The following is a 23,878-nucleotide window of genomic DNA, read 5'->3' as shown; positions in this document are numbered from 1 at the left end:
CCTGGAATAAGGAAATTACCATAAGAAGTATTTATTTAGTTGTGAGAGAAACTTGGAAAGCAAAGATTTGCAAAGGAACAGAGAGCCTGGTGTAGTGATACACGCCTGTAGCCTCCGCATTCTGGAGGCTGAGGGAGGAGGATTGCAAGTTCGAGCCAAACCTCCACAAATTAGACTGTCTCAAAGTAAAACATTAATACAAGAGGCAGGGGAGATGGCTCAGTAGGATAAGTGCTTGACTGGCAAACGCAAGGATCTGAGTTCAATCCCCAGTTCTGCAAAAACAAAAACAAAACATTAATACAGGGCTGGGGATACGGCTCAGTGCAAAGGCCCTGGGTTCAATTCCCAATGCCATTAAAAAATCAGAGAAAAGTCACTCATCAGCCCTTGTGGAAAAGGGTGAGCAGGCTGCAGTGGGACTGTGGAGTTGGGGTTGAAGTTTGTGGAAGACTGTCTGCTCCTCAAGGTCTTACTGCTGAGTTCATGGAGAAGTGTTTAGCCGTGTGTCTGTGCTCTGGGTCACTTTGGTCAGCTGGACTGGCCACTGGGAAGGAGTATCATGGAATAGGGAATGTGAAGACCAACCCAAGCATGCAGATACCCTGTGCCTGTCCCTTACTACCTCTGACCAGTGACAACTTTCCGACACTTTCAGGCACAATGAATACTGCCTCATTTTCATCTCCCAAGTCTCATTAAAAAAAAAAAGAAAAGAAAAGAAAAGAAAAGAAAAGTTGGTGGCAAATCCTAATGCAGTTCCATGCAAGGAAGGAAGTTGAGAAATGTAATTTCATCTTAGCAAGGACTGTCTGAATGTCCACCAGGCTATGCTACAGAACACTGCAAAATGGTTTTCCAATCTGGGGATGGGAAGGCAGGGCACACAGGGGTCAAATTCTCTCTTAGGAGGTGTGTATCTGTTGGATTCTTTTTTTCTCAGAGAAGCAAGACCCTTATCATTTAAAATGCTCAGATATATGGAGGATATGTGAACAGAAAGTGGGGGGGGCGAGATTGAAAACACTCAGTGACCAGTCTGGACTCTGCTACTGACTTTCTATGTGATCTTGGAAGAATTACATTTTTCTGGGTCCCAATCTGTTTACTTCACAATTTGGAGCAAATGGACAGTAAGGATCTATGATCCGTATTATTATTATTTGATTCTCTAGATGTAGAAATCCAGGTTTTAGTACCCAAACAGGGCAGGGTTTTCTGTTATGGATTCTTTATGTGGCCTTTATCAGCTACTAAGTGTCTAAAATGTCTAGGTCTTGAGCCTCTGCCTTGACCCCAACCTGCAAATACACTGTGTGGCTCTCACAAAACTGTACTCTGTTTCAGCTTCTTGCATAATCATTGTACTCATTTTTCTTGGTTTTGAAACCTTTGCTCTCTTCTTGGGCATCTTAATCACAGGGGACCTGTAACTGGTAAGTGTGGAGGAAACAGAGGAAGACCTATCACATGTGCTCGTCTGCCTGTTTCTAGAAGGTCAGAGGGCCAATTTCTGAAGTTGACCAGAGAAATCAAAGAAAAAAGAATTCACTATTGTGTGAATATGTCCAGTCAGTTTGGCAAGAATGCTATTTTATTGATAACCTAGAGATGTCTAGAATACAGGGAAAGAAAAATACTTTGATCATGAAGCTACAGACTGGTACATCTTTTTAGAGAATGTTTGCCAATAGAAAATCCTTAAGATATGTGTGCCCTGCAGTCCATCAACTTCACTGTAAGTCCTTGAAGTGGCTGTCTGCATCTGAGTAGTGATTTCCCTTTCTTCTAAAGGAGAACACAGCAGTTTGGCTAGAATGCAGAAAGACGAGTTAGACATGAATTAGCTAGCTGGAGAAAACGGGACCAACATTCATAGTGGAGAAAACCAAAGAACAACTTAATCTAAGCCACAGAATAAAGAAAAGTTCAGAACCTGTCACTTTGTACATGAGAGAGAAATTTAGGGGAATTATAATAAGGACATTTGGTTGAAATAATGTCTAATGATCAGATCCTTACATAGACTGTTTCTCAGCCATCATCCTGTAGCTATTGTAGGATAACTTGAAAAATATTTAAACAAGTTTTTCTCTATCAGGAGTGAAACTGAAGGTCTCTGAATGGCACCCACACCTGAACATCTTTGGCGATAGATTTAGTAAACTGGGAATGAGATTAGCTGACACAGGTATAGTGGTGGCTGGGAGACTGTTTAGCTCCAGCCATAATTCTCTAGGTAGTTCCCAGAATCCAAAGCAGGAGATTAGTAGAGAAATGGAAAAAGATCTGAAGACACTGACATTGACATTTCTTCATTACAAGCCTGTGGTGGTTGATACAGTGTGTCAACTTGAGTTGTCAGAAGATTGGGCTGGATTCGCTTGGTGATAACTTGCTCTGGGGCACGGGGAGCCCCGCCCTAGGGCAGAGATGGCCCACCCTAGAGTGTTTAAGCACAAAAAATGGTATATAAAGGCTTCTTTACACCCGGCTTCCTTGGAGAAGTTCTGATGTTCGCTATGCTACTTCACAGCTGTGCCACTTTGGAGGAGCTCTGATTTTCGGGGTGGAGTTCCACTCTTGGCAGTCAGTGTGGAAAGAAGGAAGGGAGAGAGGCTTGACAGATGCCACAACTGCTGCCCCTTCCTCTGCTCTCCGCTGTTCTCCTCCGCCATGATCTGCTGCCTTCTGCCCTGGAGCCAGCCAAGTATGAACTCACACCTTTGCTAACTGTGAGCTAAATAAACCTTTCCTTCCTTCATTTTGGGTGTTGGATATTTTGTCCCAGCAATGAGTGAATAGTAACTGAGACAATGCACCAGCCAGATCACCTTAATATGAGTGTCATGATTGGTGAGTCCAATCCATGTGTTGGGAAATATCATTGAAAACTGCTGAGAAGCCAAAGGTACTACAACTATGAAACAAGTAGAGGATGTCATAAAAAGGGAAAGTCAGTGAGTAAGAACTTAGAACTGAAAGAGATGAGAGCAGAAAATGGATAGGTGAATAGAAAGCCCAGAAGATAAATTTGTTAATAATTTCCCAGAAACTAGAGAAAAAAGGCAGCCTGGTGGAAATTGGGAGGGAAAATCTGAAAAGCTAGAAAATGAGTCCATGGAACCCAATACTTGAGGAATAAGAGTTCTAGAAATCAAGGATGGAAAAGCAACTTGAGGGGAAGATATTATAAAATAAATTATATATAACAATATGCCAACTTCAAATCAACAATCCATAAAAAGGTAAAAAGGCCTCAAATGCATGGAAAGAGGCTGTTTAACTTATAGTAAGAATTTCTTTAAAAAATACCATTTGTTGTGGGTTGGATTGTCTTTTCCAAAATGTATGTTCTAATCCCAGCACTTGAGAAGCTGAGTGAGGGGGATTGCTGTAAGTTCAAGGACAGCCTGTGCTACACAGTGAGTTCAAGGCATACAGTGCACAGTGAAATCCTGTCTCAAAACAAACAAACACCCCAAAACCAAAATGTATGTTCAAGTCCTAACACCAGACAGATATCTCTAAATATGACTTCTTTGGAACTAGGATCTTTGTCAGTATAATAAAGTTAAGGTAAAATCACACTAAATTAGTGAGCTCCAACTCAGTGGCTGTGTCCTTATAAGAGGACAAACTCACACATAGAGGATGCCATGTGATGCAGAGGCAGAGACTGTGCTGCCTTAAGCTAAGCAATGCCTGCTATTGTCACAACCACGAGGACCTAGGAGAGAATAGCACAGGTTTCTCTCTGCCTCAGGGAGGCATATTATTTAGTGTTTGTTGTATAATAAGCCATTCAAAACTGTAGCAATTATAAACATTTATTTTTTATTTTGTACTTTTTAAATTAATTTTATTGAGAAACAAATAGCAATGAGACAGTTTCAAAATCGATTAGTAGGACAGTTTCAATAATTAATACATTGCATATTGTTGTCTTTGTAGTAGTTATTTATAGTACAAGATGCAAACGTGTTATCCTGTCCAAACACCATTAGTACAAATCTTTCTTCTTATTGAATTAAGAGAAAGTAGCTGTATATCTATCTTAGCTATTTTGTATATACAGATACAAAATGGTCCTTCAATTGTATCCTTTTTTTGTTTAGTTTTTGTCAGAGAAGGGTATTCCCTTGCCATTTAAATATTGCAGGTGCATGAATTCAGCAAAATAATCCAATATAGTCCAGTGGTCCATAATAGTAGTGGGTTATCCATAAGACTGGCAATGTCAGAAGTTGTTAACTTGAGCCTTTTACAGATTACATATTAATATGGCTTTACTTTTTATACCTCATTTTATACTTTTCTGCTGGATGGCTAAGACTAAGATAAAGCAAGACCTATATAACAAGAAATGTAACTTTTGTGTCTGACAAGGTCAGTCAAGTCCCCTCAGGATTTACCCTGTAACCCTGTACCACAGTCTGTAGAACCTTTGTCAGTGTCAGCCATGTGGATGAATCATGGCCATAGCCTGACCAATTTGCTCTCTGTGAAAGCCTGAAAGAATGTTTTCTCTCCATGTGACTCTCCTTAGGCATACTACATCATCAATCACTTTCCTCTGTGGCCCCATAATCTCCTTGATCAGTAAATTTGGGACACAACTGAGTTACAGAATGTTACAGTACAGGTTCTGCTATGAGTTGTAAACATTTAAAACTCATGATTTCTTATAAGGTTTGCTTGGGCAGGGTCTTTGTGTGTGCGTGTGTGTGTGTGTGTGTGTGTGTGTGTGTGTGTAGAGGATCTGGAGGCTAGGGCTGGGGCTGGGGCTGGAGGGTCAGGAACAGACAGAGCCTCTCATTTCCTGGTGGGCTGCATGATGTCCATGGCAGCATGATTTGGCACTGAGTCTTTCTACTGTAGTAGCAATTTCTGGTTGGCTTACACTATAAACATGATAGAGTTCCCTAGAGCAGTGGTAAGGGTGAGGTGTTGGGATGTAACCTGTTTTCCGAGCACTTTTTAGTGTTGTATCCTCTGCTAGTGTCCCATTGATACAAGCGAGTCTAAAGGGAAGCCTAGACTTAAAGGATGGGGCAATAGCCTCTGCCTTTTGATGGGGAGGAGCTGTGTGATGGTGGATGGCTTTGAAATTGAGTACAGTAGGTACTAAAGAAAGCTTATTATTGGCTGGCCAAATACACGCTGATGATGAAGTCCATTCAAGGGTCCTGAGAGAATACTAAGCCTTTATCATAATCTGAGCAAATCTTTGTGTTTTGACTATACTAGAAGTAGGCTCAAAGAGGATTATGGTTCCAAGGGCCGTGTAGCAGGTTAGGTGCAGGTATCAAGGGAACAGGCCTTGGATCCTGGTGTGAGAGAATCTGGGACTGATGACAATAGCCTCAAGATATTTAGGTGTAAACAATAAGCTTGGTCTTATTGTGAAAACCTGGAGCTCTGTATTATTTCATTTGCTATGCATTTTTCCCCCCTGTCTAGAGAAGCATAGTGTAGGAGATTTGGTTTGATTTTTTTTCAGCTCGTCTGAACTAATCTGGTTACTGATGACATCACATCCTAGAGGGGGAGAGCCTGTCCAAGGGCACACAGCAGTAAGTAGTGCAGCTGGCACAAAAGCCAAATATTTTCAACCTTGCCCTCCTTCCGAAAGCTCAGCATTTTAGGTAGCAGGATCTGTTCCCTTAGATAAAAATATTTGAATAGATGCATTCTCCTGAAAGTGCAGTGAATGTTTTTTTTTTTTCTTTTCAGTTCCCAAAGTGGAAAAATGCATGTGAAGAAAAGAGGTTGTCCAACTTATACTAGAACCAGGATAATGGTGGATTTCTAGACCAGGTAATGGGGGACTTTGTAGGGCATAGTAGAAGTTGTAGGGTGTCTCAGATTTTAAGATGGGTTTTAACACTTTACAAATGAAGAGACAAGAATGGCAAATAACATATGAAAAAATGCTCAACATCATTGGTCATTCAAGAGATGCAAATTAAAACAACCCTGAGATATCGTCTCAGCCCAGAAAGAATGGTTATCATCAAGAAGTCAACCAATAACAAATGCTGGAGAGGCTGTGCAGGAAAAAGAACCCATCTGCACTGTTGGTGGAAGTGCACACTTGTGCGACCATTATGGAAATCAGTGTGGAGATTCCTCAGGTATCTAGGATTGGAGGTCCCATTCAAGCCAGCTATTTTCCTCCTAGGTATTTTTCCAAAAGAACTGAAATCATCATACCGGAGCAATATATGTGCACACACGTTTGTAGCAGCGCAATTTGTGATAGCTAAATCTTGCAAACAACCCAATGCCCATCAACTGAGGCATGGATAAAGCAGATGTGGTATTTTTACACAATGGAGTATGAGCTATAAAAAAGATAAATTTAAGGGCTTTTGTAGATAAATGGATGCAACTAGAGGCTATATTGTAAGTGAAATAAATCAGAATCACATGTGCAAACATTTTAGTATCTTATTAGTGTGAGAACCTGAGTCGCTAAAAATCTGAAAGGTACAGTAGAAACTGTGAAAGGGAAAAAATTTGTTCAATGGGAAGGAAAAACTGGGATGAAGAAAAGGACAAATGAAAGAAGGGAAAAAGATATATTTAAGTATATATCCAGAATAGTTTGGATAATTTTTTTTTTTGTATTTAGTACAGGGAAGTCTACAGGGTCTACAAGGGTCTCACTATACAGATCAGACTTGTAATGATTCTCCTGTTTTCAGCTTTGCAAGCGCTGGTATTACAGGTGTGCACCACCATGCCCAGTCTCAGTCACTGTTTCAGCAAACCCCGGGGGGGGGGGCGGCACAGCAGGCTGGGTATCCAACCTCCAACCTCTGTGTCTGCCTAAGCAGGCGCTTTAATCTGCTGAGCTATCTGACTGGCCCTAGTTTGAATAATTATACTGTCAATTTCTACTGATCTTTTAAAAGGAGCAATTAATGCTTAATTTTTTTTCTTTTTATTATTTATTTTTTCTTTTGAATTTCCTATAACTTTTTTGTTATTTTATTTTGTTTTTTCTTTTTTTCCTTTCTTTTTCTTTTTTTTTTTTGCGGTACTGGAGATGGAATATTTTGTTTTTTCTTTAAACCAATCTTGCATATTTATATCTGATAACCTGAGCAATTAATTTGATGATAGCATCATGCAATACAGCAACTTTTGTTGAATTCCTATTACTATATTCAGTGAAATTTTGTATCATTTTTATCATTATTTTGTATTGTTTTAAAGATGGATTTGTTTTGTTTTGGCCATACCAGGAATTGAACTCAGGACCTTGAGCTTGCGAGGCAAGCACTTATTTCACTGAGCTATCACTCCAGCCCTAAAGATGGATTTTAACAAGGGATGACATATATTTAAAACAATATCCCTCTGGCTATTGTAGAGTTTATTCTTGTTGGTCCCTAAAAGGTGAACATGAACAAAGGGAGGCCTGTCAGCTCAGGAGTGTGTGGTTCACGTGGTGGATATGGAGACTCTCAGAACGTTACTGGATGTAAGGGAGGCAGGCTGAGCCAGGGCAGACTGTACCCGTGGGCAGCTGAAGGCACGTGTAAGTGACACATGTCCTGGTTGATTAGGGGGAGCAGAGGCCACAGTTCTCTCCCACGGCAGTGCTGCCTTGCCAGTCCTGCACTGCTCTGTCGGTCCTGTGGCCATGAGGACTTTTCTGCTAACTTTGGCTGTGCTACTGCTCTTGTTCCAGGTCATTCCAGGTAACCTCCACCTCTGTAGGCGAGGAGCAGAGGGTGGAGAATGGGTTCTTGGTCAGGGCATTCAGGGCTTGGGGAGGATGCTCAGGCAGGTGGCAATAAGAAGTATTATTTGAACAAGGACATGGTGGGGGGATTACACAGAATTTGTTGGGAAGAGTATTCATTTCTTAATTGAACTATTGACCAAGGAGATGTTTCTGCTCATCCACTATTTGGATATCTTGGCATTTAGAGAATTTGGGAAGGAAAGGCATGATAAATGCTTGAGTTAAGAGATAAATGCTTGACTTGATTTTTGCTTACTGGTTTTCTGGATAATACATTAATTTTCTATCAATTATTAAGTTTGAATAAGTGTTTTTTGCTAAATATTGTTTATTTTGAGCTCGTGATTCCAAGATATCAGTTCAGTCTGCTGCAATCATTATGCCCACTGAAGTGCAAATTGTCTTATTCTTGGCTACTGAAGCCTCTTCAATTTGGCTTATGAGTCTTTTTTATGTTCTTCTAATCTTTGATAGCTTCTTTTGTATCTAGTATGATATAACGGTAGGCTTGTTTTTATAATTTTCTATGAAAGAACTAGAATCAGTCGTATCTTCAAACAGCCCTAATATCTTTTATTTAGTGGGAGATAATATTTAAGACTACAAAGTTGGTGGTAGGGGATGCAAATACCTGCTGATGGGTCATTATTTTTTCGCTTTATTAGTGACTAGCTCTGGATGATTTATCTATCGTCTGTCTATCTGAAAATAATGCCCATGAATTTATACTGATAATACCATCCCAATTCAAAGCTGAAATTCAGAAGTAGCATCTATATAATATCAGGATTTTTCGTATTCTGAGAATTCTGGGATTGTAGAATATTGCATAATTACTTGTTTGGTTTCTCTCTCATCACGTATACATTATGATGCCAGGACCACCGCAATAACATGATTACTCAACCTAGTCAAAATGTTTGCAAATCATGTCACCATTATTCTCCTAGTTTTATCATGTACTGTTCCTATATTGCTGGAACATACAGTCATCACACACTCTGTGCCCTTACTCTAAATTCTCATTTATTTTAGTTCTACAGGTAGCTATATATTTAATATTTAATCATCCATCAGTTCCCCTCTCATTTACTGGTCTAAAAGGCCTTTCCTACTAGATTTCTTAGGAAATGTTCATAGGAATAATATTTCCTAAGTCCCAGTCCATTGATAACAGTTTAATTTTTTTCTTTGTCCTTGGAATCAGTTTTGCTTGATACAGCATTGCGTATTGTTTCTTTCCTTGAGGATCTTAAACATATGACAGCAGTTTTCTACTGTCATAAAATATTATTGTCAAAAAGTCTAAGTAGAGTCTTGTTTTCCTTTCCCCTGCTTCTCATTGTATGTCCTGGTTGCCCAAAGAATTATTTTCTTTTCCTGTAATGTCCAGTAATTTTACTAGAATATAGGCTGTTTTGGGTCAGCATTCTCAGGTATGCAGTATGCCCACTTAGCTTTTTTTTTTTTTTCAGAACTGGGGATTAAACTCAGGCCCTTATGCTTGCCAGGCAAGCGCTTATTCTACTGAGCTATCTCCCCAGCCCCCAGCATTTGTTCTCAAATATTCTTCTATTTCTGGAAATTTTTATTTGGTATAGTTTATAGTTTCTATCCTGTTTCCTTATTTTTTTGCTAGTGGTTCATTTTATTATGTTGGATTGTTTTTGCCTATCATCAGTGGTTAGCACATTCCATTGGTTCCTATTTCCTTTCTTTTTGATTAAAACATCATTTTTTCCCACTCTATTTCTCTTAAGCTATTATCTGCTTTATTTGCTAATGTGTTCCTTCTATGTAAATTTGGACTTATGAAATGATTTTTAAAACATTTATTTATTTATTTGGTACAGGGTCTCACTACACAGCTCAGCCTTGTAGTGATCCTCTTGTCTCAGCCTCCCCAGCATTGGGATTACAGGCGTGAGCCACCATGCTTGGTTTCTGGGCTGGCAGGCACAACCAGGGTTCTGGGGTCTGCATGGTGTGTGGTACCTGGGATGAACCTGGGTCCTTGCACTTGCCAGGCAGGCGCTTAGATCACTGAGCTGTCTCCCCAGCCCTGAAATGATGTTTTGAATTTTGACTCTTTTTGAGTTCCTTTAATTTCATATCTCAGTTTATTTAATGCTGATTAAAAAAATTATTTGGTTCCTACAGTAACCTTTGAGGCAGGTGTTGTATCTTCTTTTTAGAAGAGACAGAATTGATGCTCTGACAACAAAAGTCACCTGCTCAGTGTCTTCCAGCTGGCCTGTGGTGCAGGCGGTTTTTATGTCCACAGCCTGGGTTCCAGTGGTCCATGCCCTCAGCTGTCCCGACCCGATGCCTCTCTTAGAGGGAACATGCAGGGAAGGCTGAGGTGTAGGGTCTCCAGGCAGGTTAAAAGGCTACGTACCATCCTATACACGTGGGGTGAAATCTTCTTCAGTTGTCTGCCATTTACTGTTCTCAATGGAGGACCTGTCTTTTCTTACGACTGACCCAGGTACCCTTGTTTTCACTCTTTGTATCAGGCAGCCCTGAAAGATGTTGGAATCAGCGTGGTGCCTGCCGGGAAAAATGCATAAAGAGTGAAATATTTTTCGTGTTCTGCGTGAGTGGGAAAGTGTGCTGTGTGAAGCCCAAGGACAAGCCAAATTTATCACAGAAGTGAGCTGGTGCCGTGAAGTCCAAGGTCACGAACGCAAAGAAAAGCCTGCGTAGTCTGTTCTCAGTAGATTTCTGAGCTGAAATAAAATGTTTGGCTGATGACTGTGTTTGTCTCTTAGTTTACTTAACCAAACTCAGCAGAAAAGGTGTGGATGAGGATTCAGCTTGCTGTATCTGTGAGGGTTTTTTTTTTTTTTTTTTAATCTATGGGTTCAACCAAATAAATATTGAAAATATTTGAAAAACAATTGCATCCCAACTGGATACATAAGACTATTTTATTTGTTGTTCTCTGGATAACATAATAACACCACTATCTGCATAGCATTTGCATTGCATTTGGTCTTATAAGTCATCCAGAAAAGGTTTAAAGTACAGTTGTTCCTTGGGGTCTGGGAGGGAACCCTGATGATACCAAAATGTGTGCATGCTCTAGTCCCTTCTACAGAGTGGTATATAACCTATGCCTACCATCTGCTGTACTTTAAATCCTATCTATACTACTTAGAATAGCTAATACACTGTAAAAATTACAGAAATACTTCTATACAGTATCACTTAGGGGACAGTGATAAAAAAAGCACCTGTGCAAGTGTTCAGACTGTATTTTTCTGGACACTGTTACCTGTGTCTGATTTAATTTGTGGCTGGGAAACACAGGGAGGGCTGATTGTCAGTGGGAAGTTACATGTGGTCTATATGAACACCATTTTATATAAGGAGCCTGTGTTTTTATGAATTTTGATCTCTGTGGTAGATCCTGGAACCAATCCTTCATAAACACTGAGAGACAACTATATACACAGGAGAGAAAGCTAGACCTATTATGGGCCAAGGGTATTTTATTCTTTACCACACCTAGTCCTCAACATATTTTAAGGTTTTGCAAAGGTCTATTTGAAAAATAAAAATTGTATGTATTTAAGGTATGCAGGATGATGATCGCATATGCGTACATATTGTGAAGGTGATTACCAGAATCGGGTGAATCAACACACCTATCAACTCCCATAGTTACTGTATTTTTACCATTGTGGTGAGAACCCTTACAATATATTCTCTTAGCAGATTTCAAGTATAGTATACACTACAGTATTAACAGTAGTCACTGCTTAGTTTGAATGTTTTTGTCAAAAAGCCGTATTGTAGCTGAGCGTGGTAGCACATCCCTGTAGTACTAGCGCTTGGGAAATTGAGAAAGGAAGATCACTTCAAGTCCAAGGCCAGCTTGGGCTTGGGCTACGCAGTGAGTTTAAGGCCAGTGTGAACTGTGTAACTGTATAGGCAGACTCTGTCTCAAAAAGACAAAAAAATGTTGAAGCTTAATCCTAATTCAACAGAATTCACAAGTAGGTTCTTTAGAAGGTGATTGAGTCGGATCCGATACCTTCATAAAAATGCTTGATGGAGGAAAGTCTGTTCCTTTTCATCTCTTCCATCCCATTATGTGAGGACCAAGTATCCCTGTTTGAGGGTGGCAGCAAAAAGGTATCACTTTGGAAGCAGAGATATGGCCCTCATCAGCCTTGATCTTGAACTCTCTGGCTTCCAGGACCGACAAATAGTTTCTGTTCTCACGTGTTTTTATGATAGGAGCACAAATGGACTAAGATTCTCAGCATGCTGTACAGAAAATCCCCAGAGCTTACTCAGCTGAGAGCTGTGTACCTGGCATCTCCCCTTTTCCCTCAGCCCCTTGCCCCATTGGTCATCATTCTGTTCTATGAGTTTGATGGTTTCAAATGCTACATAATTGAAATCAGGCAGGATTTGCCTTTATGGGACTATCTTATTTCACTTAAGATGAGGTCCTCCAGGCTGGGGAGACAGCTTAGTAGAATAAGCACTTACCTGGCAAGTGCAAGGGCCTGAGCTCAGTCCCCGATTCCACCAAAGCAAAACAAAACAAAAAAAAAAAGATGAGGTCTTCCAAGTTGTCACAAGTGGAAGAATTTTCTTTCTTTGTAATGAACAATATTTTATTGTGTCTTATAGCGTGTTTTATGTTTCAACTCATGCAGCAACACATAGACATTTCTATATCCTTTTTGGCATTTCTATATCTTGATTATTTTGATCAATGCTGCAACGAACTAAGGAGTTCAGCCATGTCTTTGACACACTGCTTTCATTTCCTTTGCATGTGACCCACTAGTGGGCTTCCTGGGCCACATGATACTTCTATGCTTATTTTTTTTTTTTTTTTTTGTGGAACCGGGGATTGAACTCAGGCCCTTGCACTTGCCAGGGAAGCGCTTATTCTACTGAGCTATCTTCCAGGTCCCTATGCTTAATTTTTTGAAGAACGTAATATTGCTTTCTTCCATTGTCACTCATAGTATGCAAGTGCACCTTTTCTTCACACTCATCTTTCATCTTTTTCAGTGCAAAGTGATATTTTGCACTTCTCTCATGATCACTGATTTTGAGCAAGTTGTGATATGCTTATTGGCCATTTGTACGTCTCATTTAAAAAAATGTCTATTTCATAGCCTTTGTTCCTTTCCAAATCAGATTCTTGTTTTCTTTTCATGGAGTTATGGAGTTACTGGAATTCTCTGTATATTTTAGATACTACTCCCTTATTATATATATGCATTACAATTATTTTTTTCCCATTTCATAGGTTGTATTTTCAATGTTGTTTCCTTTGTTGTGAAGAAGTTGGATATGATACCACTAGATTATCTTTGCTTTTTTATCCAAACAATCATTGTCCAGATAAATTTCTTAGAGCTCCACTTATGTTTTCTTCTAGTATTTTAACCCACCCAGGTCTTACTTCATATTTTTCATCCAGCTTGAGTTGATTTTTTAATATTGTGAGAGAGGGTGTCTAATCTCATTCTTCTGCATGTGGCACTCAGTTTTCTCGGCACCCCTGAAGAGCCTGTCCCTCACCACTGTGTGCTGCTGGCACTTTTGTTGAAAAGTCAATTGACCACAAGTGCAGAGATTTATTTCTAGGTGCTCTTTTGGTTGATGTGTCTGTTTTTAATGTCAGTATAATGTTTTCCTAATTACCTGGTAAATTGTAGGATTAAATAGTGTATTATTTCCAACCCTGTTGTTTTTGCTCAAGATTGTTTTGGCTATTTGGGATGCTTTCCAGTTCCATATGAATTTTAGTTTTTTTCCTATGTTTGTGAATATCACTGGAATTTTGATAGCACTTGCATTGGACTCATTAATTGCTTTGGATAGTACACATATTTTAATAATATTAATTCTGCTCATCCATGAACATGTAACATATTTTCCTTTATTTGCATCTCTTTCAGTTTTGTCATCAATGTCTTATAGTTTTCAGTGTATAGATCTTCTTCAGTTAAATTTATGCCCAGGTATTTTATTTTGTAGTTATTACAGGATTAGTTTCTTGATTTATTATTCAGACAGTTTGTTGTTAGTGTGTAGAAATATTATTATTATTATTATTATTTTTTTTTTGTATGTTGGTTTTACCACTTGCAACTGGAAGTATGTGGAGATTCCTCAAAAAGCTAGGACCAGATGCCCCACCCCTGGGGCAGGCTGAGATGGACGATTGAAACTGGGCATGGTGGTGCACTCCTGTAATCCCAGCAGTTGGGAGGCTGAATAGAGGAGAACACTATGAGTCTGATCTATGTAGTGAGACCCTGTACACCCTGTAGACCTTGTCCTAAATTCATTTCAAAAAACCTAGGACTAGAGGTCCCAATTGACACAGCTATTCCTCTTCTGGGTATCTTTTCAAAAGAATTAAAACCATCATGCCACAGTAATATATGCACACACATGCTTATAGCAGCACAGTTTGCAATATCTAAGTCTTGGAGATAACCCAAATGCTCATCAACCAGGGAGTGGTTGATGTATTTTTAAAAAGATGTGTTTTTTGGGGGCTGGGGAGATGGCTCAGTGGAATAAGCGCTTTCCTGGCAAGTGCAAGGGCCTGAGTTCAATCCTCGGTTCCACCAAAAAAAAAAAAAAAAAAAGATGTGTTTTTTTAATCCAGTGGAGTACTACTTAGCCTTAAAGAAGGATAAACTTGAGACATTTTTAGATAACTGAATGCACTTTGAGATCATACTCTTAAGTAAGTTGGACACATATGTATAAATATTGTATTGGTCTCTCTGGTGTGAGAAAATGAAAGTGTAAATAAGAACCAAACCAAATGAGAAATAGGAAGTAATTTTTCAAAAGGAAAAGGGAATGGAGGGTTGGGTGAAATGGAAAAGAAGAAATAAGGAAGAAAAGGATAGATCTTTTAAAAGCAGCAGTTAATGCCTAAATTTTTTTCTTTTTATTCTTACAATTTTTTTTCTGTTGAATTTCTTATAACTTTTTTGTTACTGTTTCGTTTTGTTTTTGTCTTTAAATCAGTATGTTCATTTATATTTGGTAAACTAAACAACTAATTTGAAGAAAACGTCATGTAATACAGCAACCATTGTTGACTTCCTGTTACTTTGTTTAGTGAAATTTTGTATTGTTTCTAATGTTATTTTTTCTATTACCATTTTTTTTATTCTTAAAAAAAAAGATCATGGGGGAGATCTTTTCTTCTCTTCCTTTGCTCTGATGATGGTATTCTTGGGAATAAAATACAGTTAAATTCTTTAAAAAAAGGACAAAATGGAAACAAAGATTTAAAAATAAGGAGGGGAAGATGGGTTGCAGAGAAGGGAGGGGAATAGGAAGAGAAGAGAAATGGAGATATATCACGTACAGATACAAATATCCTAGGATGAATGTGAGCATTGTGTATATCTAAACTGCACCAATAAACTCAATTTGAAAAAGAAGAGTGTAATGATCAAATGTACTATATTGACACTTTTTGTAAAAAATTTATTTATTTATGTGTGTGTGTGTGTGTGTGTGTGTGTGTGTGGCCTGCTCAGCCCACCAGGGGGCGGGGCTGGCTGGCATGTGGTGCTGGGGGATTGAACCGCAGTCCCTGTGCTTTGCTAAGCTTGTTCTAAGTAGGTGCTTTAGACCACTGAGCCATCTCACCAGCCTGACACTTTTTTTTTTAAAGAGCAGAATTTATTTACTGGGGGAAAGAAAGCTTCTGTCTGAGAGAGGGACAGAAGGGAACCCAGGTGGGTTGTCAAGGATCTTGTCTTTTTAAGGGATTTTTACAGAGCAAATCCACAAGGTGAGGTGGATCTAAGGTGGGAAATATGGGAATTTGTTATGTGGGCATGAGCTGGGACAAAACTATGGTCAACCAATAAGGCTACAAGTGTAACTGCTCAGGTAAAATTGACTAAATCAAGATCAAATGGGGAAGGGAGTTGCACAGCAAGCAGGCCTGGATACAGAACTGGGGCTTTCCTGTACTGGCTGGGTCGGTGATTGTTCCTGGCACTTTACAAGGTGATTGATGCCTATTTAGAAGGTCAGCTGCTGAACGTCTGTCTCAAGGGAGGTATGTGGCTGCATTTCTTTAGTCGTTTATCTTGAGGTCTGGCCCACAGAGGAGGTGCCTATCTCTCCCACAGTTACAAGGTTTTCCATTCTGGGTCCTTTGAGGGCCTGGAGCTCTCTGGCTGCCTGTAATATTTCTTTTTTATAAGATAAGACAACCTCTTTTTTTATTTTTATTTATTTGAGAGAGAGAGAGAGAGAGAGAGAGAGAGAGAGAGAGAGAGAGAGTGGTGTGTGTGTGTGTGGCCAGCTCAGCCCACCAGGGGGCGGGGCGGTGTGTGTGTGTGTGGCCAGCTCAGCCCACCAGGGGGCGGGGCTGGCTGGCATGTGGTGCTGGGGGATTGAACCGCGGTCCCTGATGCCTTGCCGAGCCCGTTCTAAGTAGGTGCTTTAGACCACTGAGCCATCTCTCCAGCCCCTGCCTGTAATATTTCTATCTAACTCAACATTCTATCTAACCTACAACATTTACCCCCTCTGAAGAAGTAACCTGAACTGCAGTGAGGGAATCATGGGCGATGACTGCTCTGGCTTCTTCAGGCTGGAAGGGTCATAGCTGTTGATTGGCAATCAGAGATACTCTGCAGAGGTTCTGTCTAAAGGCCCTCGGTAGACACCAAGCACTTTTATCTTGAGTAGGTGGAATAGCTTAAAGTCTGGAGGAGAAAAGCCAAAGAAACAGTTAAGTATTTATGGGCCAAATAATAACATAAACAAGATAATGATGAATATAGTCAACAGTTATTTACTCCAAGAGGTGACAGTAATGACTTTTTATGAAGAGCATAAGAGTAAGGTCTAGGGAAATTGTGAATCTGACATGTTATTGATCTATTATTTAATATCGTGAACAGCTATTGAGGCATTAGAAGAATCAAGTATGTACACACAATACCCTGTACTATTGTTGGAATATCTAATGTCATCCAATTTGAGGATGGCCTATTTTATTTATTTTATTTTTTATTTAGGAGAAAGAGACCAGCTGTGGTGTTACTTAAGATCCACTGAGTATAGTTAGTTAAGGCCTTCATGTGTCATATAACATCTTCTCTAGACAGGATCTGCTGGAACCCAGTAAAAGAAATTTAAAAGTAATTCAGCATATTTTAGGAAAGAAAATTTTTTTGAGAAATCAGACACATATTTTTAAAAATTAATTTCTTAATTTATGTGTTTTTTTTAAAGGTTTTACACTTTATTAAATCCTCTCATGAAAAAGTCGCAGTCACTGCAGACAGGCACTGCAGAATCTCCTCCTTCGGCTTTTTGCCAGCACCAACATTAGCCTTTGCGGTGCCCCTGACTTTCTTCATTCTGTTCTTGCGTTCCTTCCACTGCTTTCTTGAGGTCTTTTTCTTCTCACATAGGCTGTGTCTTGTAAGTCTATGTTTGGGCTCATTTTTCTTTACATAATCCAGGGAATCATAAATCATACCAAAGCCAGTCATCTTGCCACCACCAAAATGGATTCTGAATCCAAACACAAAAATGACATCTGGTGTGGCCTTAAACATTTTGATGAGTTTTCCCCAAATTTCTGTCACAGGTACTGTTGCTTTCCCAGGGTGAAGGACACCAATGACCATTTGTTTCCTTTGAAGAAACTGGTTGGTCATGAACTTTCGGGTTTGGATAGTTACTGTGTCATTCATGATGGCAATGGATCCTCAGACAGCCGCATTTATGTATTTGGTATGAGGTCTCATTGTGCAGCTTGGACCCAGTAGTGTTTGTCTCCCTGTTTTCAGCCAACTAGTGCTGGGACTACAGGCGTGAACCACCATGCCCAGTCTGGCTTAGTGCTCCCGGGGACAGTGTGATCTGTGGTGCTGGGGATTGAACCCTGGTCCTTGTGCTTGCCTAAGCAGGCACTTAGTCTGTATTGATTTTTCATTGCTGAAAGTATTTCAAGAGGGAAGTGAAAGAATATTTAGTGGGTTCTTACTTTTGATACACACCTGATGTGACAACTAGTAGGATTTGTTTTCTAAGAATCTATGCTCAAAACCTTTATTTTTATTTTTTTATTAATTTTATTGAGAAATAGTAATGAGGCAATTTCAAAACAGGATAGTTAAGACAGTTACAATAATTAATACATTGCATATTGTTGTCTTCATAGTAGTTATTCATAGTACAAGATGCAGACATGATATCCTGTCCAAACATTATTAGTACAAATCTTCTCATTGAATTAAGAGAAAGTAACTATATATCTATCCTAACTATATCGTATATACAGATACAAAATGGTCCTTCATTTATATCCCCCTTTTTCATTTAGTTTTGTCGGAGATGGGTATTCCATTGCCATTTAAATATTGTAGGTGCATGAAATCAGCAAAATAATTCAATATACTCCAGTGGTCATAGTGGGTTATCGGTAGGACTGTGCAGACCTCAAAAGTCACCTCTGAAATTCCTGGGCTCCAGACCTTGTTTCCTGCTCTAGCTGTGCTTTCTATCACCCTCTTTGGTTTTTTTTCCCATAATTTTATTGAGAAGCAAATGGCAATGTGTTTCAAATCAAATTAGTAGGACAGTTTCAATAATTAACACATTGCATACTGTCTTCTTAGAGGTTATTTGTTGTACAAGATGCAGATATGATATCCTAACTGCAAATATTATTAGAACAAATCCCTCCATTCATTGAATTAAGAGAATGTAGCTGTATTCAAAACCTTTAAAAGACAGTTCCAAATGTATAAAATGAGATTTTTAGACTTTTTTTTAAAATCAAGAGACTTTTTACTTTTTAATTAAGCAGTTTTATTTTTTCAATTGACATAATATTTATACTTATTCTTGATGCGCTGTGTCATAATTTGATACACACATACAATGTGATGATAAAATCAGGTAAATTCTCTGGTCCTTTGGTTGCATATTTCAAAATAGAGGAACAGAAATATTTTTTTTCCAAAGTTTTATTGATAAACAGCAATGAGACAGTTTCAAATCAAATCGAAAGTACAGTTTCAACAAATAATACACTGCATATATTCTTCTTAGTGGTTAATTGCTGTACAAGAGGCAGACTTGTGATCCTATTTACAAACACCATTAGAACAAATCATTCTATTCATTAAGAGAATGCAACTATATATCTATCCCAACCTCTTTGAATACACAGATACAAAATGGACATTCATCGGTATACCCCATTTTTTCTAAGTTCCGTTATTGAATATTATAGGTGTGTAAACTCAGCAAAATATTCTAAAAGAGTCCAGTAGCCCATAATAGCATTGGGTCTTCTGTTTAACTGGCAATGTCAGAAATTATTGACCTGAGTCCCCCACAGCTCAACTTAACAGCATGGCTTTACTTCCTATATTTCATCTTCATACTTTTCTACTGGATGGTTAAGACCAAGGTAAAGCAGGACCTATGCAACAAGAGTTGTAGCTTTTTGGTCTGAGAAGGTCAGTGAAATGCCCTCAGGATTTGTCCTGAGATCCTGTACCTCAGATTGTAGAACCTTTATCAGGAGCAGAAATATTTTTAAAAAATCAAGACTTACAGGAAACTTTATGCACCAAACAGATCCACATGTCTGCTTAATGTGCAGAGCGAGGCCACAGATTTCCCCTGTCATTTTGACTTCCCTCAGTTCCTTGATTTTGACCTGAGATTGTAGTTCAAGTCTTATATTTGTGGCTTTAAGACTTTGAAAATCTTATCTCTGTGCACTTTCCCTGATACAGGAGCTCAGGCAGCTCAGCCAGCAGTGTATTTGTGCTTTGTGGGTGGCTCACAAGCATTGTTACCACAACTCAGTGACACTGCTATGCTGATTGCAATACCTGTCCTTTCTGCACAGCTTCTCTGAAATTTGTTCCCCTCCCAGGCTTGGAGAAGATCTGCTACAAACCTTCTCCTCTTTACTCCTGCCTTTGGAGATTATTCCCTTCACCTCTTTTTTTTTTTTTTTTTTTTTTTTTTATGGAACTGGGGATTGAACTCAGGCCCTTGTGCTTGCCAGGGAAGCACTTATTCCACTGAGCCGTCTCCCTGGCCCCATTCCCTCACCTCCTTTCAATTTTGACTCAACACGGCATGCTTCGTACTGTTTTATTTATTTATTATTATTTTTTTACATATGGCCATTCTGCTTGACCACTGTAAGAATATATTTGTTAGTCATTAATGGTGCTCATCAAATATTCTGGGTTCATGTACTTTTTAAAAAAATTTATATGTGATAATAACATTCAATGAGACCTACTGTTTTAATAAAATTTTAAGTGTGTAATACATTATTGTTGACTACAGTTACCGTGTTGTACAACTAAACTCTAGAACTTGCATATGTTACTTAACTAAAAATTTATGTCTCCCCAACTTCCCTTCCCCCTGACCCAACAACCACGTGCCAATCTTTGTTTATATAAATTTTACTACTTGGATACTTTATATGATGGAAATATGCAGTATGTATTTTTCTCTGACTGGTTTATTACCTTAGCACAGTGTCCTCAAGTTCATTTGTGTCCTCATGGATTGTAGAGTTTATTTCCTTTTAAGGGTGACAAGCATTATATTGAATATACCATATTTCCTCTACTTATTCATTTATGGACGCGCATTCATTTTGCTTCCATATTTTGGCTGTTGTACCTAGTGCTGCCACAAGCATCGGTTCATGCAAATATCTCTTTGGGATTTTGATTTTAATTCATTTGGATATATATACCCAGAAGTGGGATTGTTGGATAACAGGAGTATTTCTATTTTGAAGTTTCTTGAGAAAACTCCAAGGCATTTAAAATTTTTATTTATTTATTTTTTCATTTGGTACAAAGTCTTGCTACACAGCTGGGACTCTTGGTGATCCTCCTGTCTCAGCCTCCCCAGGGCTGGGATTACAGGTTTGCATCACCATGCCTGGTTTCCGGAGCTGGCACAGTGTGAGGTACTGGGGATTGAACTCAGGTCCTTGTGCTTGCAAGGCAGGCCCTTAGACTGCTGAGCTATCTCCCCAGCCCTCCAAAGGCCCCCCCCTTTTTTTTTAGAGTGGCACCATTTTATATTCTCAAAGTGTGCAAGGTCTCCAATGTCTTCATACTTGCCAACATTTACCTTTTGTTGTTCTGTTCATTCTGGTTTTCTGCATGCTAAGCCAGTTTGGCCCTCTTGTGGTTGGATGGCGCCATGTCACTATGGGGCTCCTGACTTCCCATTACACATGACTTTCAAGGACAGGATAAATAATGGCCAGGCCAAGTCTCAAGTCTCTTTGACCTCTCTTTTCCTCTGCCAGCCTGATCAGTAGCAATGGGCTGACTAGTCATCCAATTAGCCAGGGTTTACAGCACGAAGATGTGGAGTAGCATCACCAGCCAACCTGCCATGGTTACACAGTATGAGTGGGAAATATACTTTTGTTTTTATAAACCATCACCATGATACAATATAGTTTTTCCTAGTACAGTTGGGTTGACTCTGAGATGACAGTATCCTACACTGTTCTGAATTCCTGATACTTAGGAGAAAATCTTGTACATAACAGATAATTTAGATTTGATTAATTTAGTAAATCTATTTTGAATGCTTTTTTGAAGGCCAGATAGCTCTGTAGACTAAGCACCTGCTTAGGCAAGCACAGGGACCAGGGTTTGCCTCTTGGCACCGTGTGCCATGCCAGCCCTGCCCCTGAGCATGCTGAGCAGACCACTGAGATGGAGCGTGGTGGTGCACATGTGTAATCCCAGCGCTGGGGAGGCTGAGACAGGAGGATCACTACGAGTCCAAGCTGTGTAATGAGACCCTGTACCAAATATATTTTTTAAAAAAGCTCATTTAAAAATGCTGGTTTTCTGTGTCCTAAAGAAGGTGTTTAAGAACAGGAATCCTTGTGGAAATGTGTGGAGATTTCTCAAAAAACTAGGACTAAGAGATTCCATTTAACACAGCTATTCCTCTTCTGGGTATCTTTCCAAAAGAATTAAAAGCATCATGGGCCAGCAAGATATCACAGTGAACTAAGCACTTGCTTTGGCGAAAACAGGGACCAGGGTTTGATTCCCAGGCCTGTATGCTGTGCTGGCACCGCCCCTGGGGTGTGCTGAGCCAGGGACCGAGTTCAGGCGTGGTGGCGCACGCCTGTAATCCCATGCTGGGGAGGCTGAAAACAGGAGGATCACTATGAGTCTGAGCTGCATAGTGCGACTTTGTACCACATATATAAATTTAAAAAAAGTCTTAGAAGCGTCATGTCATGGTGATATATGCATACCCATGGTTATAGCAGCACAGTTTGTAATAGCTAAGTCTTGCCCATCAACCAGGGAATGGATAAAAAAGATTTTTTTTTATATAATGGAGTACTACTTAGCCTTAAAGAAGGATAAACTTGAGGCATTTCTAGGCAACTGGATGCCATACTTTGAGACCATACTCTTGTACTCTACACGATCAAAGAAACCTCTCTAGTAACATGCTGTAGAAATGGTCCCTGAAAATATAGCCTTGAGAGCATACTCCCAAGTGAAATAAACTGGACACACATGTGTAAATATCACATTGTCTCTCTGTGGTGAGAAACTGAAAGAGTAAGTGAGAACCAAAATGTATGCTAGAAATTGTGAAATAAGAAGAAATTGATCAAAAGGGAAGGGGAGCCAGGGAGGGGGCAGGGGTAAAGGGAAGAAGGGAAAAGGAAAAATGAGGAAAGAAGGATAAAATGGAAACAAAGCTTTGTAGATAAGGAGGGGAAGAGGGGCTGAAGGGAGGGGAGGGAGACAGGAAACAAAAAGAGCCCTTGAGACGAGTCGCGCGGCACAGATCCCCTGTGATGATGTCATCAAGGTGTGTATCTAAACTGGGCCAATAAAGAAGGATGGGAACCGCCTGGTTTCCATCTTCCCAGCACCTCAAAGTGGCCTGGGTAGTGTTAGGTGGGAAATAGGGAAGCCCGCTCGCCGAGGGATGAAATCATGGCCTGACGCGGTGAGGGCAGCGATTAGCTCCTTGGAAAGAAGACAAATGAAACGAAGTGTGGAGGGACAGAGCAGCCTCCGGAAACACTAGAGATAAGAGGCCAGTGAGGCGTCCAGGGCGGCCCGAGGAGCGCGCGGGAGAGCTGTAATCGTGGACGCGTGCTCTGATAAGAAGGCCCGCGGCCTTCTTTGCTGTTTTCCACCAGACTCCAAACGCTTAGGTTGTGTCCAGACACAAAGGAAAGCTCTGGCCTTGAACATAAATTCTGGGTCAGCTCTCCAAGCCTTAGATTTCAAAAAATATGAAGAAGCTCAGGGTGGTCTTTGAGTCAGTGACAACCCCAATGTCCCTTATGCTGGATGTCAGTTAGGGAGAGCCAGGTTATTTTCAGGGGAAAGTGGGCGACGGGAGTCTGACATTCCAGGAAGCTGGCAAAGTGAGAACTCACAGTAGATAGTGATGGCGAGCAGTCTTTGGGGGCCTTTCTCTACGCCAGCATGGTTCGTGTACTTTACAAGAACTCCCCAGTGTCCTCTGCAGCAAAGTCCGCTCATTAGTGCGAACACTCCCTTCTAATGTCTCCTGTCTTTCCACATCCTGAGATGATTTTCCGTATGGACCATGTTTAACTCCTTTCCACCCCTGTTATCTTGTCTGGAAAGTTGGTGTGTTTTGTGCATCATTGTTTCCCCAAAACCTCATACAGTTGGGGGGGGGGGCTTCTGGAGTTGGTGACCGATTATTGTGGGTGTGGGTGCGGCACGTGCCCTGGGGCAGGTAGTCTGCGAAACAGTGTGAGGAGGGGAGAGAGGCTGGCTCGCTGCCTGAGCTGCTGCTTCTCCCTTTGCTCTTGCTCCTTGCCGCCGCCGTGAACTGCTGCCCTCCACCATGTACCACGCTGCCTTGGAGCCAACTGAGTATGCGCTGAAACCTCCACTAACTCTGACCTAAATAAGCCTTTCCTTTCTTCATTTTGGCTGTTAGGTATTTGCTCCAGCAAGAGAAGAATAGCTGAGACAAAAGTGCACCTCTCTGCTTTCTGCTTTCTTATGTTCCTTGCTTGTCTCCTGTGTGTTCTTGGCTCCTTCTCTTATTTTA

General features: G+C 40.1%; 1 protein-coding gene across 1 annotated transcript; it reads left to right on the top strand.

Annotated features, from left to right (window-relative positions):
- The first annotated feature begins 7,555 nt into the window (after positions 1-7,555).
- Positions 7,556-10,485, top strand: LOC101570930 (beta-defensin 122-like). Its single transcript, XM_004630779.2, has 2 exons — positions 7,556-7,712; positions 10,276-10,485. Exons 1-2 carry the CDS (start codon positions 7,655-7,657, stop codon positions 10,413-10,415), a joined length of 198 nt encoding a protein of 65 aa, XP_004630836.1. The 5' UTR covers positions 7,556-7,654; the 3' UTR covers positions 10,416-10,485.
- Positions 10,486-23,878: the final 13,393 nt, after the last annotated feature.

Source organism: Octodon degus, unplaced genomic scaffold (assembly GCF_000260255.1).
Source record: "Octodon degus isolate 3935 unplaced genomic scaffold, OctDeg1.0 scaffold00037, whole genome shotgun sequence".
NCBI lineage: Eukaryota > Metazoa > Chordata > Mammalia > Rodentia > Octodontidae > Octodon > Octodon degus.
This window is presented reverse-complemented; position numbering and strand designations above follow the sequence as displayed.

Bases quoted from the DNA above. Each gene is read 5' to 3' on its own strand.
- LOC101570930 (XM_004630779.2), top strand. From the start codon at position 7,655: ATGAGGACTTTTCTGCTAACTTTGGCTGTGCTACTGCTCTTGTTCCAG. The intron at 7,713-10,275 runs GTAACCTCCACC...TCTTTGTATCAG, and splicing joins CTTGTTCCAGGTCATTCCAG to GCAGCCCTGAAAGATGTTGG.